A 19,165-nucleotide genomic window follows, 5' to 3' on the forward strand; every position below is an offset into this window, starting at 1 on the left:
GTATTGAAGAAACAATTGTTAAAAGTTCATATGGATCTCCCTTCCCCATTTGTTTTGAAATGATCATTTGAAGAGTGGGGCACACAGAATGAATGCCTTTGGCCAACAGAACACTTGATGTAATTTCCTAAAGCACTTGTGGCCTAGCCTGCTCTGATGCTCCCACCTCCCACCGAGTTAAGAGTGTTAACTCCTAAGGAATCAATATCTCTTTGTCAATTTATCCCAATGAAGCATGCTTCTGTTGGAATCTAAGAAATTACAGCTCACAAAAGCTCACATCCATGCGTGTGCTAGAGCAGAAACTGTTACATGAGCAACAGGCCTTGAGACCACAAAGAAAAGTCCTGGGGTATGCAGAGAGATGGTGCAGTGGACCACGGAACGCCAAGCAGGTGAAGGCATGCTACAAGACATCTTGTTTAGGGAATGGATGCTGTCATGCAACTCCAGAGCCCCTACCCAAGGGAATGACAAGCAGAGCTCTCTGGTGAGAAAGCATTGTTTTCAAAACAAACAAACAAACAGTACATTTTCTAGGCACTTTCCTTTTCAGTCTCCTTAAATAATACCATGGAAGAAGATGGATGTGGCAGGAAAAGGGCCTTTTGAGACCCCACTGCAGTTATGTTCATGGTTGGCCACTATACTAATAAGGTTTTCTTCCTTATTATAATTAAGTCTTTTAATTTAAAGGTATGCTTTTGGTAAGTGTTCTGGACTCATGGAGATCATGGGGCAAATCCATATGAATTTAAAAGTGAGAGAAAGAAGAGACTCAGCTAAAGAAGAAAGAGGCAAAGTTGGAAAAGGAAGAGAGGGAATCCAGGTATTCTTAGGTGCTTTTTATGTACAGAGGTATGTGGGTTCTAACCTGGTGCCCCCTGTAGTGTGGCCTGTGGATGGCAGCAGTGGCATCATCCTCACCTGGGAGCTTGTTAGAAATGCACATTCTTGGGCCCCACTCCAAATTTACCAAACCTGACTCTCTGGGGTAGAACCCATGAATCTGTATTTTTACAAGCTTCTCAGGTGATTCTGATGTGCTCAAATTTAAGAAGCACTACTCTAATATGTAAAGGTTTGCATTTCAATATATTTGCATATCCGTAAAAAAAAAAGTACCTAAGTTCTGCAAAGGATAGAAGAATGCTAAATGTTTGAGGTGTCCTCCCAATTAACCCCCATCAAAATTTATCAGAGGGCATGATATTCACTAGAAGAACATCCCCCTATCAGAAGCAATAGCCAGGAAAACTGAGTACATAAAATGGATGTATCATAATCCCCTGTTCTACATTTGCAGCAAATAAGCATTAAGAGAAGACAATATGAAATTTCACTTGTCTTTACATCTGCTCCACCAGATACCTTAACCTTTTACTTTCCTGAAAATGCTCACGTTTCAAAAAGGAAGCACAGTGTAATCTGGATAACCCAAAGGCAAGGAAAAAATGGTAAAACTTGTATTGAGTCACAAAAATATAATTTTATATGAGAAAGCAAAGAGGAGAAAGATCATTTCCACATAATCTCAGAGTAATAAGGTTGCAGAGGATTTCCACATGGACATAAGGACAGTGGGGCAAATGCTTCACACCTCTGAGGGAGAGACCATGGGTTTTCAGTTGGAATTTGGGGTAGCAATGTACTGAGGGCATCCACCCCGTGATGTCCAGGGCTTTGTAAAATACGATACTGAACAGCTTCCGAAAATAGTTCACAGAACTGTGCCCAAGTGACCAAGAAGATAATGAACACGCCTCCTTTATTATGTCCTTACTTTTATTGAGAAAAGACTTCAACTGGCTTCAATCCAAGCAGCACTGGGAGAGAGATGTTGATATAAATAATATTCAGAAGAGATATAAAAAGATAAGGGAATAATTGGTAACGTTTATAGCACCAAATACTTCCATCTCTCTCTTTGCTCATGCATTACAGAATAAAGATATTGTAAATGGAGGGCTTCCCTGGTGGCGCAGTGGTTGAGAATCTGCCTGCTAATGCAGGGGACACGGGTTCGAGCCCTGGTCTGGGAAGATCCCACATGCTGCGGAGCAACTAGGCCCGTGAGCCACAAATACTGAGCCTGCGTGTCTGGAGCCTGTGCTCCACAACAGGAGAGGCCACGATAGTGAGAGGCCCGTGCACCGCGATGAAGAGTCGCCCCCGCTTGCCGCAACTAGAGAAAGACCTCACACAGAAACGAAGACCCAACACAGCCAAAAATAATAAATAAATAAATAAATATATAAAATTTAAAAAAAATCCTTAAAAAAAAGCATAAAGATATTTTAAATGGAAAGCAATCTTGAGCCCTTTATTACATTCTTTCAACTGCAAAATAAAATAACAAATCAGGTTTAGCTCTAATGTGATCCTATGACATATGTGAGGCAGGCGGAAAGATTACCAGCAACAAGAAAATAAAGCTAATTCTTGATTGTTGCAGTTATCTAAAATCTCTGCCTCTCTTAATTTGATCTCTTTCTCCAGCTCTTCACGCATCTCTCAATTCTGCCCGCCCTCAGTTGCTGTCGTCTTTGTAAGAAGTCATATGGAGAATGAAGGCAAAACTAAAATCAATTTAGCTTCTCATTAGGAACAGGGAAAGAGAGGTGAAACTAACTGAAGCCAAGAAGCTTTAATTAGCCCTGATACGTAGAGAACTGAGTTGGTGGCAGTATCCAACCATGTGCCAGCTCATACTGACGGCCCCCACCAGCTCTCCTGGACTCCAGTTTGCTATTTCCATAATATAGGCAAAGAAAGTTTCCCTCAACCCACTGGATGGGACCAAGAGACATAGCTGTGGCAAATTTTAGATCCGAGTGGAGGATTTCCATGACTAAATTCATTATGGAGAATAATAGGTTTATGCTGCTCTCACATTCTTTCCATTCACACTAGGCATTCCAAGGAGGAATCTAGCACTTCACAAACTCTAATGTGCAGACAAATCACCTGGAGATAATGTTAAATGCAGATTCCAACTCAGCAGTTCTGGGTGGGACCTGAGATTCTGCATTTCTAACAAGCTCCCTGGTGATGCCGAGGCTGCTGGTCCCCAGATCACACTCTGGGGAGCAATGAACATGGACATACGAGAAGCAAATGAGGAGCAGATCTAAAGCTACTAGTGAAAAGCTAGTAAGTGGTGATGGCATGGGTAGAGAGCAGGTGGTACAAACCCCTACACGGCGACCAAGGCAGTAAATGATAGTCTCTCCTCACCTTCCAAATTCCTGGAGATACACATTAGTACACTGAACAGAAAATTTCATATAAGGAATAAAGGGATTTACAAGCTGGAAGGTGGTGGGTGGCAGCATGGCTTTTGCTAATATAAATGGCATTTTTTTCCTGTTACCTATTCTAATTGATGAATGCTAGTATATGTGTGTGTATTGATTTTTCTTTGTTGATCACTTATTTGGTTACCTTGTTGAACTCTCTATCTGTTCAAAGGGTTTTTCAGTTGATAGCTTTTGATATTCAGGTTACATAATCATCACCTGCAAATAATGAATAGGGCCTTGTCCTTTTGTGTTCCTGGGATTCATTTATTTTTTCTTGTCTAATTGTATGATCCAGGTCTTCTAATACAATGTTGAATTCCAGCTTTTTGAGACTATGTGGCTAAGGCATTTTGAAAATGTTTAGGTCTAAGCTTTTCAAGTCAGAGACCCTTACATTCCAATGCCTGCTCCCTTCCTGAGTGAACTCTGTCTCCTTTCATTATGGGTTTTGACGGTGCTCTGCCCAAGGGGTGCTTTCGACTTTGGAGCAATGAGAGGGACAATGGTAGGACTCAAAAGGGAGGGTGCAAGGCGGTGGCAGAACATTCTCTAAGTTTGACAGCCTTCTTCAAGGAGACATTCAGATTTCTGTCTAGTTCTTCCAGCTGAGTTCACTAGGACAGAAAAGGAAGAGATTCAGGGCAGACACTTTGATTAAAAATAAAGGCTGTATACTTTCCTGGACTGTCTTGTAGTTTCTGTGACCTAAAGAAATCTAGAATCACACTGATTCCATGAGTCCCACCCCCCCCCCCAAATTAAAGGTGCCACCTTACTGTTAATGAGAAGCCAAACAGAAGGAAACATAAGTAAATGAACACTATTGGCCAGTGTAATAGTGATAGATAAAAGCTTACCAAAGAGTAAGTATTTTGCAAAAGAATTTGGATGTCAGAGCCAGAAAGTGTGGGTGATCATACCTTTTAAAAATTAAATTTTTTGTCCAAGACTCATAAGAACAAGAGTAGTTATCGGGTAGGTCTACAGAAACCACCCATAAAAGGAAAGGCGTGAGATAAGCACCCATGAATGCAGCACCTATTCTGAGGACTTCAGAACTGTTTCCTCATTTGAACAGTAGAATGCATATTAAGTCTCTGTCATGTTTAATAGATGGCTGGGTACCAGCTTCATCCCAGAGCACCCAAGAGGCCTTTTTCTAGGCGAACTGATGAGGTAGTACATCTTCCCTCCACTAAAGCGTCTTCCCTCTTTAGTAGAAAGCAAGATTTTTGCTCGTCTCACCAAAACGTAAGGTGACCAATGACCCAAAGTACATGAAGAAGCTGAGGGAGATAACACAATACATTTTTTAAAAGAAGCAGAAGATGGGGAAAGGGTTAAGGAGGCAAAGCAAGGCAACTTAACTTCCAAGCAACGGTGGCGTAAGAATGTGGATAATATCTGGGTAAAGATTATGAACATAGTATTCGCATGACCAAAAACTAGTGGAGTGAAAAACTTGAAATGTTTTCAAGTAAAATAAATATTGCAATGTGCTGAAAGGATTATTTAAAAGTGGAGGCATCTGCCCTGCTATATGGGGGAACTTTTATCTCCTGCATCGGTGCTTCTAGGCTCTGTTTACCATAGCTTCTCAAGTGCAACCCTACAAATTGGGAGCTACTGAGCCCTGACAGGGAAGAAAAGAGAAGCCCTTTGGCAAAGATGTGATCTGTGTCTGCAAACTGGCAAATCACAGCCTACCTGTGGTTTTTTCTTGAGGCAATACCTCATATCTGGCATGATACTGCCTTTCCTAACATTTTCTCTTTATAAGGTATAATGGCTAACATCAATTGTTTTGAAACAAAAATATACTGTCCATTCCTCACTTAAAGTCTTCTTAGTATTAATGTGTTTGTTAGACAAAAAGTGAGTTTCCCTTTTTGGATTAACAAGAGCTTCAATGGGTTTCACTGAAGAGAAAACACTTTTTTGAACGTGCAGAGGAAAAAAGAAGTTAATTTTAGTTGTAATAAAAACTGCAACCTTTACGTGTTCTGAAATATCTTTCTCTTGGGCTTAAGCAAATTTTGTCAATCAGTTTTGGTTGTTAAGTGAATCATGTTCTAAAATTAGCTCTGAGCTTGTTATAAAAATAAAAAGGAAAAATTTAACCTGCCATCTCATTGGCCTAATATGCACTATATTTTCACCCAGGAACTCCATGTTGTGCTTGTTGTCCAAATATTCTATTCGAACCTACATATTTTTCTTACATGCAATCCATTAAAAGACAAAAATAAAGCTTTTCTAGTCCATGCAAAGGTATGAGGAAAAGTTAGCAATGGAGAATCCAACTATAGTGTGGTAAACTCAATCCATTCTCTTTCTATTTCTTATAAGTAAATAGAAAAAAATAAGTACCTTAAATATCACCTTGCAAAAACATAGACACATTTAATTAAATGAATATATTATCAAATTCACACGCACACACAGAACCGGAGCTACACATCACAGCAAGAAACCAGCAAAAAAGCAGTGTGCAAAGCCAATGAGGAAGTGCATGGACACACGAAGGCAGCAGCTGATTTTTGCACCTGGTAAAGCCATCATGGAAAGATCAGCAGGTCAGAAGCAAAGCGAATGAAGGTGTAGGATGCAGGCATGCAATGAGGATGCTGGAGGAGGGCAAGCCACTGCACACAGACTGATGGAGTTAATGTATGAAAAAGCTTACTTCATTTAGAAAGCTCACTAATTGGTCTACCGTTAAATAATCAGTTTTGTCTCCATTGCTGAAAAGAAATTTATTAGAAAAAGTAAGTTTTGGTATATGATGCTACAGGAGGTACGATTTACATGTTGACATTTGTTGATGATAATTCTACACTTATTTTCTAACCCTGAAGTAGTGGTGAACTCTTAAAATGGCCAGAGACTGTTTGTAAGGGGGAAAAAAAAATAACCCAACAACAACAACAAAGGAAAGAAATCATTCCCACTAGCTTACAGAAAATGTCTGCAATCCCTCTTTTGCATTATCCACAGGCATTATTATAAAAACAACATGTAAGTCATCCATTTGAAATAATTGGAATGAATGGACTTTTCAACAACATAATAACATTCCAAATCGAATCTTGTTAGTTCACATAACGGGTTAATACCTAAAGGAGCAAGTTAACATTGTAGGTAGTTAGTAAAGCCAATGCAGGGAGGGGAGGGGGGGAAGTTCCAGGTGCTACAAGTAACTTACGTAAAAGTTTCTCAAAAAATCAGAGCAAACTTTTACACCAAATAAACTAAGGGGTGAAAATGTAACCCTGACTAGATATTCCTAGATACTATCAGCATACTATTTGAAAATATTAGGACAAAAATGTTTTTGAAATCTAAAAATACAAGGATAACATTGATGTGACACTTTCTCATAAATGGAACTTACATTTTTTTAAAAAGATCCTCTATATCTGTCCGAGGACAAATCTTTTGTGTCAGTTCATAGAACTTTTCATAAGTAAATGCTGCAGGTTCAATTTCATCATTCTGGAAAGAATAGAAGCGTGTCATAAATCAGGGCACATTTTTCTCTCCTTGCAGGATCTACAGAATCTACAGGTTCATGAAGCAAAGTGATGACACTTGGAATTCCAGGGCCTTCATCTCTGATTCTTGCTGATAGAGGCCAGGAGGTCCAGCCATTGGCCAGGCCTCTAGAACGTGGCACATGAAAATGAGCGTTTCTAGTTACCATTCATCCATGGTTTGCATGTTCACACACCGGCCACAGCTGGGCTTGCTCTGGGAGACACTCCATAGAACAAATACAAAGAAACATTTTTTCCTTCTCTCCTTGAAGGAGCAAAGCAAGTGCCTGCCTAAAGGATGATGACATCAAGCCCAATGTTTTCTTATGCTTATTTTGTGAATTTTCACAAGACCACATGAAGGGGATGCTATAAGAGTTTACTCTTCATACAGAACTTCATATTTCAAATCGGATTTGTTAAGGCAGCAACAGGCTTAAATCTTTCTTGCAGTTAACACGTTAATTGCAATTATTTTAAATCCAAAGGGCCACAGACACAAATGGTATGTTTGGGGAGAGGTGCTTCATAAAATATCGCACGGCCATCCTGAAGAACTGAATTTATGAGCCATTTTTCATGCTGACATTGTACATGGTCCAGGCAATGTTGATGGATTTCTGTAAAATAAGTTTTCCATAAGCTGTGTGAAAGAGCAGCCTGGCTATCATTTCCTTTTCTTAATAAAGTTGACAACAACATTTGGAAGTACACTATTTGAATACTAAAACGTTTAGGTTAAAATGCCCAGAAAACAAAAGGAAGGAAGGATAGAAGGAAAGAGAATAAAGGAAAAATTGACTGTACTATGTGTGACTGAATCTAATTCTGAATCTAACTGAATCAGTTTAATACAATCTTGCTTATTACATGAGAACATAAATACAAAGTGGTTTTAGAAACATTATTAGATTAATGAATACCTTTCCACTGGGAAGACCTAGCTCCTTGAGTGCTTGAAAGATCACCTTTTCTGTCTTCCCCGATGCAAAGGTTCTGGTAATACTAGGGCAGAAAAGAAAAAGAAATAAAGTTACTATTAATTCTGTTTTCGCTGATGCAAAGATCCCATTAAAACTAGGGATGGTGGGATAGGGGAGAAGAAAAAGGAAAATAAAATTACTTTTCATTTTTAGGTATTTTTCACTTCCGAAACTAGCTCCTGCAATGTCTCTCTGGTTACCAGAGCTGGCTGTACCACTGTGGTGACTTGATTCTAAGACAGGTGGTCTCTCTGGCTACTTGTGAATGTAAGATGCACCAGGGATACAGACCATTGGACAATAACAATAATAAATTCCGATCCTATCAAACTGCTTTCTTAGGAAAAAGGAATGTGGCAGATGGAACAGCATGTCTAGAATAAAACATCATGGTGAAAATATCTTGACTTGGGGAAAGGAAGGAGGTCCCTTAGCACACAGCATGTGCCTGTGATTGCCCTTACCTGGTTTCATGCTACAGCTGACATGCATTATCAGACACACATATATATATATATATACATATATATATATATATATATTTTTTTTTTGAGCTAAGCATCCTTTAGCTATTCTGACATGTCAGCTGCCTCAAGGATTGGGGACTTTATTATGAAAGTGACAGGTGTCAGGGAGAGGGGAGGCAGGGGAACAATTATTCAATGTTTCAGCAGAATCTTGGCATTCCCCTGAGACACAGTATTTTTGAATAATGGTGGTGCCTTTGAATCAGTACTGTGTTCATCAAGGCTAGTAAGATGGATAAAACCTTAAGGAGCATATTTCCTGATGATGATAAAAGTAGAGAGAGACTCCTGATAACTGAATTGGTGACACTCAGAACAAACACTATTGAGGAGAGGACTTGGACCCTGGAATCCATACTTGACTCTGAGCCATGTCTCGGCCACCCGAAGAGCCTTCATTCACTCCCTGAATGGAGGCCCAGGTGATTTATCACCATAATAACTTAAAGTCTAAATCAGAAGTCCAGCCTCTGCTGGAAGACAGAGCTTACTTTCATCTGTGAAGCTTGGCTTTGGACCGCCTTCCCTGTGAGTACAGGAGGATCTGTAACAGCACCTCCCATGCCCAACTTTGTCGTGCACTCCACCGTTCGCGTTAAGTGGAAGGCAAGTTCCCAATGTAAGCAGTGACCGCTGTTTAATCTTGATGAGTGGGAGAAAGCACCACTTCAAATGCAGAGTACAACTTCCCAGAAGAGATTGGGAAGAACTAGCTGTAGGTAAACGAATTGCTATGTGTTTATTCAAAGCTTTATTGTTTCATACATGGTCTAAGAATACTTCAAGAAGTACAGTTTTAAGAATGTTTGAGACAGTTGTATTCAAATATAGGGAGGCCTATGAATCCTCTTTAACAAATCTGCAGACATGGTACAGCATATACGTATGACATTAAGTAAACCAGTTTCTAGGGTCAAGGGTGCTATGCCCACATTTTCCCACTTCTCTAGAGTTCATGGAATTTTCATACATTGGACTGAGTTGAGAAGCACTTTATCTGCTCTTTATAATAGGGGAAAGTGGCTATTCAGTGTGTCTTTTTTTGAAATAGAGTATGTATGTGTTAATGTGAGAGCTGCAGGTTCCAGCAGGATTTGGGATGTCTGGCACCTGTAACCAGGAGGAAACGCTCTGCCTAGCAATCTCAGGGGAATCTCAGCTAACTCAAGCTTCTGTTAGGTTTCAACAGGCCTCATAAAGGAGATGGAAACTGATGAACATGGTCATGAATGTAGCAGGTGTAGGGCCTGAGCCTTTCTGGTGAAACAACCTGGTGTTGGGGAGGGAGTGGAGTGGGGAGGAAAGGGAGAGTTCATAGGAGTAGAATCTTGGCTGGGGCTTGGGGAAATGCCAAGAAATAGGAAGCAGAACAAGGACATCTTTTGGGAGTAGTCTGTCCAAGCATTTGTGGGAGATAGAGAAACTGAGAGAAGGAGAAAATAGGGTGCCCAGGGGTAGGAAGGAGGGAAATCCACATGGGAATATATCAGTGAGGGCAAAGTCAGAGCCCAGAGACATGACAGAAGATAATAAAGGCAAGAGGTGGGACTTCCCTGGCAGTCCAATCGTTAGGACTCCGTGCTTCCACTGCAGGGGCCATGGCTTTGATCCCTGGTCAGGGCACTAAGATCCCACCTGCCGAGGGGCCAAAATAAATAAATAAATAAAGGCAAGAGGCGGTATGATGGTCAGAAGAGCTCGTTCTCAGGCCCATCTTTTCACGAGGGGGCTCGAGCTGGGCAACCTCAACACAGATTTGCTTCCCTCATTCTAAGAGAAAATAGGAGCAAGGAAGTAGAAGAGACCATTTCCCTGGAGGTGGGGAGGAGGGGGGACGGGGCTCCTTTATTGCCTTCTCTCCAGGCAGCTTTCAGAGTCATTCTTGGGCCTCAAAATGGATTCGGCTTAGGGGCAAGTGGGTTGTGGTGCAAAGCTGAATTCTCTGAGTTTCCAGTTGCATTGGAGGCCCAGCATTTAACCAGGGTCCTGAGAGAAATAAACACACTTATCACAAGCTGGGGGCATTTCAGACACCATCGAAGGCGTTTCATGGGCATGTAGAGTGTGTATAAGGGATTGCAATTTATTCAACCCTTTATACACAGCCCCAAAGAATACAGCTTAGTGCTTCGTAGCTACAGGTGCTCAGAGTTTCTCTTGAAGCAAAACACACTACCTACCTGAAAGGAAATGCTAGAAAAGCAAATACCCTTAAGTGGTACCCAGTCCATCTGATTAAATTCCCTGTTCCAGCAGACCTTACAGGCAACCAAGACAGCAATGACCCTAGAAACTCAGGGAGTCTCACTCTGCCCTCAAAGGGTCTACAATCTATCCAATGGTTTTAATACCATCTTCTGAAACAGTCAAGGAGTGTTCATGAAATGAAGCCCCCTGCAGAAACAGACCCTCGTCGTAGGCAGGCTGGGCTTTCAGGATGTGGATGGATTATGAGGGAGCTGGGCTGCTATGACCACCCCTGAGGTCTTAGCCCTCTTAATACATCTTCTCCCTTGGGACTCCTTCTACTCATAGCTGTTGGTTCCAACTCCGTGTTACAAGGAATGGGAAATGGCAAAAAAAAAAAAAAAAGAAAAAAGAGTGATCAAAAGAGTAACCTTCAAAGCTTTGGTCTGAGTGGATAGGCAAACTAAGTGTGAGTTTGTAAGTTTGGAAGAAAGGCAGACTGCATAAGATGATGTACAAGGAAAGAAAAGAGAAGAGGGAGGTAAAGACTTTCTTCCCTTATCCTTCCTGCAGCTTCCTGGACATTAAATTTTGGTTACAGCTCACAAGGAGGGGCCACTCTCAAGCTGATCTAATGACCCTGAAGCCAGATCCCCTCTAATATTACACACACAATACACTAATAGTTTCCATTTTAAAAACTCCAGAATGATAGTGATGAAATGACATTTTAAAGTGTTTACTCTTCATATCCATTAAAACATTCAGAACAATTTCCATCTCGCCCTTGGCAGCTCATCCACACAAAGATTTATCCGCTTTTTGCTGGCTTGGTATCAATTTTCCATCAACTCTGACAAACTGCCCCCAGATCACAGATGTCTTGTGTCAAACACCTGTTAATGCTGTCAGGCACCAAAAAGTTCACGTCAGAGAAAGCTGAAGAAGAAGACAAAATATCTAGGCTATTTCTACAAAAAATGGGGTAATAATTTTGTATGTGAACATGCTGTACAAAGATCTTTGGAATCAGCAAAGGCTTCCAAGCTTGTGTAACAATGGTTTGATTCATAGGATGTGTACAGATGACACCAGAACTGCTCATTAGGAGTGCTTTGATTATGATCTATGTGTTTCTATTTTGTCCATTTCCTGAAACTTATCTTGGGAGAAAAATCAGGAGAGCAATTTATGTAAAAACTGATCCAACCTACATTTTTGGTCTTCACACTGCTATCTGTGCTAAGTCTGGACTTATTACTTCAATACTGATTTTTAAATTAAAATGCAATATATATTTGGTAATAGCTGTAGGATGCTGAGATACATTAAAATAATTGTCCTGCTATTCTCAACAGAGCAAAGGGTTTTAAATAAAATAAGGATCAGTATAAAGTGCCTTTGCCAACAACCATCAGTCAAGGGTGCTAGTGGGGCTTTTTTTAAACTTCTAAAGTAAATGCAAAATTGACTTGCTAGTAAGTTATTAAATAAAAAGCAGAGAATCCTACATATAGATTTGTAAAGACCACAACAGGTGCATGAGGTCAATAACCCTGGAAGCCCTCAATAAAAGGTTAAATAAAAAGAATACTGCCACGGTCTTCTTTATGATGTGTATGCTTTTCACTTGCCCATTGATACATCAGTTGTGTCACATGGATATCTTAGTCCATGAATGTTACAATACATAGAGTTAAGGAAAATGATGACCTCTAGGATAGTTCTGACAAACGTGAAAAGAATGACATTCAGGGAGTATGGAGATACTCTCAGAGGGATGCAGAATTGAAGCTTCAAGTCTAGGCAGAGACAGAGGGAAAGGGGAGGCAGAAATGGCTGAGTGTAATCTGTGGGTCTCGGCTCCAGTGCATTCCCTCAAATGCTGTGCAGCTGGTGACCTGTCGACCTCGTCTCTGAAAGATAGAGCGGTTCTAAGACATGACTCCACCCAGTAGTTCTGGGTTTTGTCTGTTATTTGTCGTTGGCTTCTTTGCTAAAGTGTCCAGGAAGAGGTCAACTTGAATGCAAGTCAGGAGAATTCTATAAGAGTGGGTCGGTATCTAGGGAACTCATGTTTAATTCAGGTTCCTGAATCCTAATATACCCCTGGCTTCATGTGGGCAGCAGATGCTCTGGGGCCCAGTTCAGCTTCTGGAATTTTCATGAAATGCTTACACAAACACCAACAACAAAAAAATACTTGGGGAGCTGGGTAAAGAATTCCCAACACTATTGTCGCAAGAGCTTCCAACTGGACCCACAGACCATGACCCTAACGCCAGAAGGAGTGGAGAGGCAGAAAAATGGGAAGCGTGAGAAATCCTCAGAGGGTGAAACACATCAGCTTAAGTACTGAAGCACAGGTGTGAAGGCCGTTTCTGGTTCATCTTCTCTTCATTCTTGACTCTACCCAGGCTTTCCTTCCATTTTCTCCCTTGTCTCTGTTACCTTGGGCAGGGTAAGGAGGGAAGCAACAGGACCAGCAAAGCCCAGAATGAGATGCACTGTCTAGAGGCATCACACTTCCTAGGACACGTCCATACACTTCCTCTGTAGGTGCACAATATAAACTTCTTTAATTTTAGTTAAAGGTTGTTCAGGGCAAGTAGGTGAAAGATACCTGAATCCTGAAAACCCACTTAGCTGAAGATTAAAAAATACTGCTACATTTTCAGATGTTCTCTAATTTATCAGAGTTAACGCTACCTGTTCCGAGGAAAAATGCAACTTTACGTCCATAAGTGATTTTTACAAACTGAACATAGCACTTGATGATGTGATTCAAACTAAGCTTCCAGAAATATCTTTAGTTAAAGAAATTAACAAGTCCTTGTGGGGGGCTCTCTCTGTGGGCTGGTATCACAAGGGCTGACCCAGGCTGTGCAGAGCAGACAAGAATAACTGACTTACCTCCTAACTGGAATTTTCCCATTTGTGTTGGTCATAAATGCCAATTTCATCCAGCTGGAAAACAACAGTAACAACTGTTTTAATGTTTCTCGGGAGAAAGAGCTTCAATCTGGTTAAGAACTTTAAAAGAAAGTTCATTCAAACACAGAACATTTATTTGGAAAACCAGAGACAATTACACACTGTGAGATGAATTTACTGTTGTCAGATTTAGCAAACAAAAATATAGGACTCTGTTAGATCTGAATTTCAGATAAACAACAAATAAATTTTTACTACAAGTATGTTCCAAATATTGCATGGGACGTACTTATACTAAAACATTATTTGTTACTTATCTGAAATTCAAATTTCACTGAGAGTCCCATATTTTATCTGGCAATCCTAGATGAAGGAGAAAATTGGGAATTTGCATGAGCAAAGCAAATTGTAGGCACTTATTTGGTGATTGGTTTCGTCCTTGATTGTTGTTCTTTAATAATCTACTAAGGGGGTAAGAAATGCAAGTGCATGGTAACACCAGCCAGCCTAGTCTTGAGGACAGTGGGGACCCCCTCCACCCCAGCCCCAGCTCCTGCTCTAAGTGTAGTGAAGTAAAGATGGAGAAGCAGGCAGGTGTGAGCCCTTAGTGACCTAATCCTCACAGCAACTGGTGGATGGACGGACACCAGCTCCATAAAGGGATCTGGACCCTTAATTTGTAACAGTCAGAGAAGTTCATCAACTCAAACTGATGGTGAAAAATGCTTTGCTTTCCCCAGGTGTTCATGACACATGGAGACCCAGAACATATATTTGTCCTTTGGTGCTTGGACTATTCTTAGCCACTGACTCCCATTCTCACTGTTTCCCGTTAATAACATTCTAACAATCTGCAGAACATGATGATTTGGTAAAGTTTCTGTCTTAAGTCAAGCTTCCTAGAAGCACACGTGACTACTTTTAAGGGGATGGTTTCAGGACCATAGGAGTGAGGGAAGCAGACAGGCAGGGAGGAAGTTATACAAAGCTGTGCTCTCAGCTGGAGCTTTGTCCTGACGCCACAGGGAGCTCTGGAGTGGGATTTGCACCAGGCTTGGTGGCAAGGGGGCTGGCCTCTTGTATACTGTCTCAGCCTGTCATTGGCTGTGGGCTTCCTTCCAGAAGAAGGGAGGAGTCTAGGGTCAGCCCTCCTTATCCATGGGTTCTGTTTCCGTGGACACGAAGGGTCAACTCTTAGGGACTCGCATCGGTGGATTCTGGTGTCAGCAGGGTTCCTGGAACCAATCCCGCAGAGACGCCAATGGAGGACTGTGATCTCTCAGGCTCGGTGACTCCTGGTAGGCAGAGGGCAATTCTCTGGAGAAGCAGGCAGGTGTGAGCCCTTAGTGACCTAACCCTCCCAGCAGCTGGCGGATGGGTGAACACCAGCAACAGAAAGGGATCTGGGCAGGACACCAATGAAGGCAGATAAGATCTGGTGTCCAGATACAAGGACTTGGGTCACTCAGGCATAAGTGGGCATGCCAAAAGCCTGAGGTTCTATAACTTCAAAGTATCTGTTGGGTGGCTCTTTATTTTTTATTATTATTATTATTTCTTTTTTTTTTTTTTTGGTACGCGGGCCTCTCACTGTTGTGGCCTCTCCTGTTGCGGAGCACAGGCTCCGGACGCGCAGGCTCAGCGGCCATGGCTCACGGGCCCAGCCGCTCCGCGGCATGTGGGATCTTCCTGGACCGGGGCACGAACCCATGCTCCCTGCATCGGCAGGTGGACTCTCAACCACTGCGCCACCAGGAAAGCCCTGCTCTTTATTTTTAAGAAAACATGACACAGCAACTGCAGAGGACAAGAAGCAGCTGAACAAAAAATAGGAATGTACAAGACTAAATAACTCCCCTCTGATAAGACAATGGGAAAAACACTGGAGGGATGATGTCAAAATCAAAATAACTAATACTGAACGAGGAGGGATGGGGAACCAGGCACCGGGTTAGGTGCTGCCCATGACCTTATTTCCTCTGCGTGGAATCTTATCACCTCCATTCACAGATGAGGACGGAGAGGCACAAGGTTAAGAATTTGCCAAGACTGACCCAGAAACGAAGTGGCCAACCTGGGATTTACAGCACAGAGGCCATGCTGTTAAAGCACCTGCCAAAGGGACCAGAAGTAAAAAGCAAAATGCCCGAAGGACTGATCTCTCCTCCCATCGCCCGGAAGTCCAAGGAATCCCACCCTTGGTGCTGGACCTGGGCCTGGCTAAGAGATGCCGGCTTATCCCTGCAGATTCTCAGTGTGGTTCTCTCCTGCACCTCATGACTGCCTGCCAAGGGCCCTGAGATAACAGGTGGCCCCACTCCTCCATGGATCACTGCTTTTTAAACAGGCTGATTTGGGCTTTGGCTAGAATTTCTACTTGAGTAACTTTCATGTCACCTGGAAAGAATAACTTCGTAGGGTTAAAACCTACCATGTCAAGCAGGTCCTCTCTGAATTTTGAATGCAGAGCTGGAGTAAGGAAGTTCTGCTTTCTGAATTTCAAAAGTACCTTTGGATCCCTGACTGGGTGCTAAACAGTCCCTGGGGCCAGGGATCCTTTTCCACTGGAGCCATCGGTGCTTTTGCAAAAGTGCTTGTCTTGGCCACACTCCCCATTTCTCAGTGTCATGCAACAGAGACTCCAGCTACATCAGCACCCAAATACGGCCCCAGGCATGCAGAGCTATTTATCAGCAGACTCAGTCTCGGGACACAAAAGACAGGGCCCACAACCCAGCATCTTTCTGCCATCAACCATTCCTTTCAAATAGGTTTTAGGCTGCGGGCTTATCACACATGTCCTGCCAGGTGGCATGAAGAGTACAGATGCGTATTGGTCAACATCTTCTCCAAGGTCAGGAGCATAGAGGCGAAGGCAAGGAAGATGCTGCCTGGTCCATATACATAGCCTTCATCTCCTAATCTGTTTGCTTGATAACAGCCAAAGGATCATGCAAATAAAACTCACTGTTTCTTGAGGCATGTCATGGGACTGACATTGTTGGCCCTGAAGTTGTGTATGATGGATCTCAGGCCTTCGACCCATTGCTGAAAGAGAAAGAAAAAGAGTGTTCTTGGTGAGCAAATCTGCCAGAGCTAAACTGGGTGTTTTTTTATTAGACAGCTCGTGTCCATTTTGTGTAAGAAGAATATAAACTCTTCTTTATCTCCTTCCTGCCACTCAGCCATCCTCATTCCACACGCTCATATTTTATGCTTTAATAAACAGCTTTCATTCTTTCCAGGAAGATAAGTGTGGCATCTACAGTGTCATTAAACACTGGGTTGTCACGAAGCAATGCTGCCCACTGATTGACTTGTTAAGCCTTCTATTTGCAGCCTGTTTAAATATAAGCCCCTTTCAGTTGCTGGCAACATTAATTATTTCTCAAGCAACATTATACAATACGTGATGGCATACTTAGCTACCCTCATTATAGAGGATGAAGGCATTCGAGGTTCATCCATTTTATTGTGTGATACTATTTCAACGTAAGAATTTGTTACTTATCTTACCTGTCTGTGTCTTCCAGCAAAGCCTTAAAAAGTAAAACAGGCGTCGATGCCAGGGTACCCAGAGCAAAGCAATGTGCTTGCATGATTTCTGTATAAGGACTTGGACCTCGGTTTTAGTTCATAACATCACTCCATGGATTTACAAGGAAAAGTGAAGAAGACTGTGCGTGGCAGTAAAGGAATTTGGGTTTCCAAAGGGCATTTTACTAGAAAAGGCTGGCGCATGAATTAAGGCCCACTTTGCCCTTGGGTCCAATAACCGATGCCAGTGAATGCCATACCAAATTGCTAAAAATGAGAGTCACACTCTTGGTAAAATGCTTTGAAGCAAATTGATACTGGGGGTTCAAACAGAACTGGGGCCCACACACAAGCCAGCACCTTACCTTCTTAGGTTTTTTGTATGACTGCTGTAGCTCTATGCTGAGGAAGGGAAAATATTTTGGAATAGACAGTAATGTAGACGTACAGTCTTCCTGCCCTGTCCAGCATGGCAGCCACTAGCCTCACGTGGCTAAATTAAACTGAATAAAGATTCATTAAATTAAATTAATTAAATTTAAACCTAATAAAAATAAAATTCAGTGCATCTGTCGCACTCATCACACTTCAAGTGCTCAAACCCAACATGGGCATAGCGCCTAACATATCGGACGGTGCAAATAAAGAACAATTTCTGTCATCACCGAAGGTTCCATTGGACAGCATTGCATAGTATTACCAGCTTTAACATGGCCAAGGGATTAAGTCACTTGCGAGGGACAGAGGTGATGCCTGGGTTCTATACCTGTGTGTGGTTTTAATTTTAATTGTGATATAATACATATAACATAAAATTTATCACTGTAACCATTTTTAAGTGATCGGTTCAGTGGCATTAACTAACAGTCACATCGTTGTGCAACCGTCACCACCATCCATCTCCAGAACTCTTTTCATCTTGCAGAAATGAAACTTTGTTCCCATTAAACAACCACTCTTCATTTCCCTCTCCCCACAGCCCATGACAACCATCATTCTACTTTGTTTTTCTGAATTTAACTACTCAAGGTACCTCATGTAAGTGGAATCATGCAGTATTTGTCCTTTGTGGCTGGCTTATTTAACTTAATGTCCTCCTCAAGGTTTATCTGTGTTGTAGCAGGTGTCAGAATTTCCTTCCTTTTTTAAGGCTGAATAATATTCCATTGTGCGTATAGGCCACATTAGGTTTATCTGTTCATCTATCAATGGATCCTTGTGTTGCTATTATGACTCATGGTGTTATGAACATGGGTGCTCCAGTATCTCTTCAAGAGTCTGCTTTCGATTCTTTTGGATACATACCCAGAAGTGGAATTGCTGGATTGTATGGTAATTTTATTTTTAAGTTTTGAGGAGCCGCCATACTGTTTTCCACAGCACTTGCACCGTTTTACAATCTCACTAATAGTGCACAAGGGTTCCAATTTCTCCACAGCCTCACCAAACCCCTTATTTTCTGTTTCGCTTGCGTTTTGATAGTAGCCACCCTAATGGATGTGAGTCTACCAGCGAGTTTGTGCTTTCCTCTTTGAGCCCCAGTCATACCTAACAGACTTCTGAAGGGGGACTTGGGAGTGATACGAGGAAAATTTCCTTTCACAAAGAGAAAAGGCCATTTTCTGAGGACTGTAAATAGCACTGAAAGCCTCAGCAAGCATGATGGTGAAGTCAGGGTTCTGAGGGAGGAGGAAGAAATGAAATAGCAGCCTTGAAGAAATGCCTCAATTATTTTCCTCATCAGACCTCACTTCCTCTGTCAGGATAAATATGGGACTCTAGGGCTTCCCTGGTGGCGCAGTGGTTGAGAGTCCTCCTGCCGATGCAGGGGACACAGTTTCATGCCCCGGTCTAGGAAGATCCCACATGCCGCGGAGCAGCTGGGCCCGTGAGCCATGGCCGCTGAGCCTGCGCGTCCGGAGGCTATGCTCCGCAACGGGAGGGGCCACAATGGTGAGAGGCCCATGTACCAAAAAAAAAAAAAAAAAAAAAAGGGACTCTAACTCCCTGGGGACAATCAAATATCCTGTGATTGGCCAAACAAACCACAGGCCCACACAGAGTTTCCCAAGAAGGGACAGAAAAAGCACAAATAATTTCGTTGGCATGAACTGGGCAGCACTGAAGCCTTGTTACATGTTCCAAAACACAAAACGAAG

General features: G+C 42.1%; 1 protein-coding gene across 1 annotated transcript in view; it reads right to left on the reverse strand.

Moving 5' to 3' along the window:
- The window catches only part of PLCB4 (phospholipase C beta 4), a 420,519-nt gene that overhangs the window by 89,115 nt on the left and 312,239 nt on the right, over positions 1–19,165 (reverse strand). Inside the window, exons 7-11 of the mRNA XM_082670036.1 lie at positions 16,438–16,517; positions 13,449–13,502; positions 7,762–7,843; positions 6,697–6,797; positions 5,989–6,046 (exon numbers count right to left, since the gene is read on the reverse strand). Of these exons, the coding sequence (XP_082526162.1) occupies positions 5,989–6,046; positions 6,697–6,797; positions 7,762–7,843; positions 13,449–13,502; positions 16,438–16,517 (375 nt within the window). The remainder of the gene's footprint in view (positions 1–5,988; positions 6,047–6,696; positions 6,798–7,761; positions 7,844–13,448; positions 13,503–16,437; positions 16,518–19,165) is intronic.

This window comes from Grampus griseus (genome assembly GCF_964374135.1).
Source record: "Grampus griseus genome assembly, chromosome: 14".
Classification (NCBI taxonomy): Eukaryota; Metazoa; Chordata; class Mammalia; order Artiodactyla; family Delphinidae; genus Grampus; species Grampus griseus.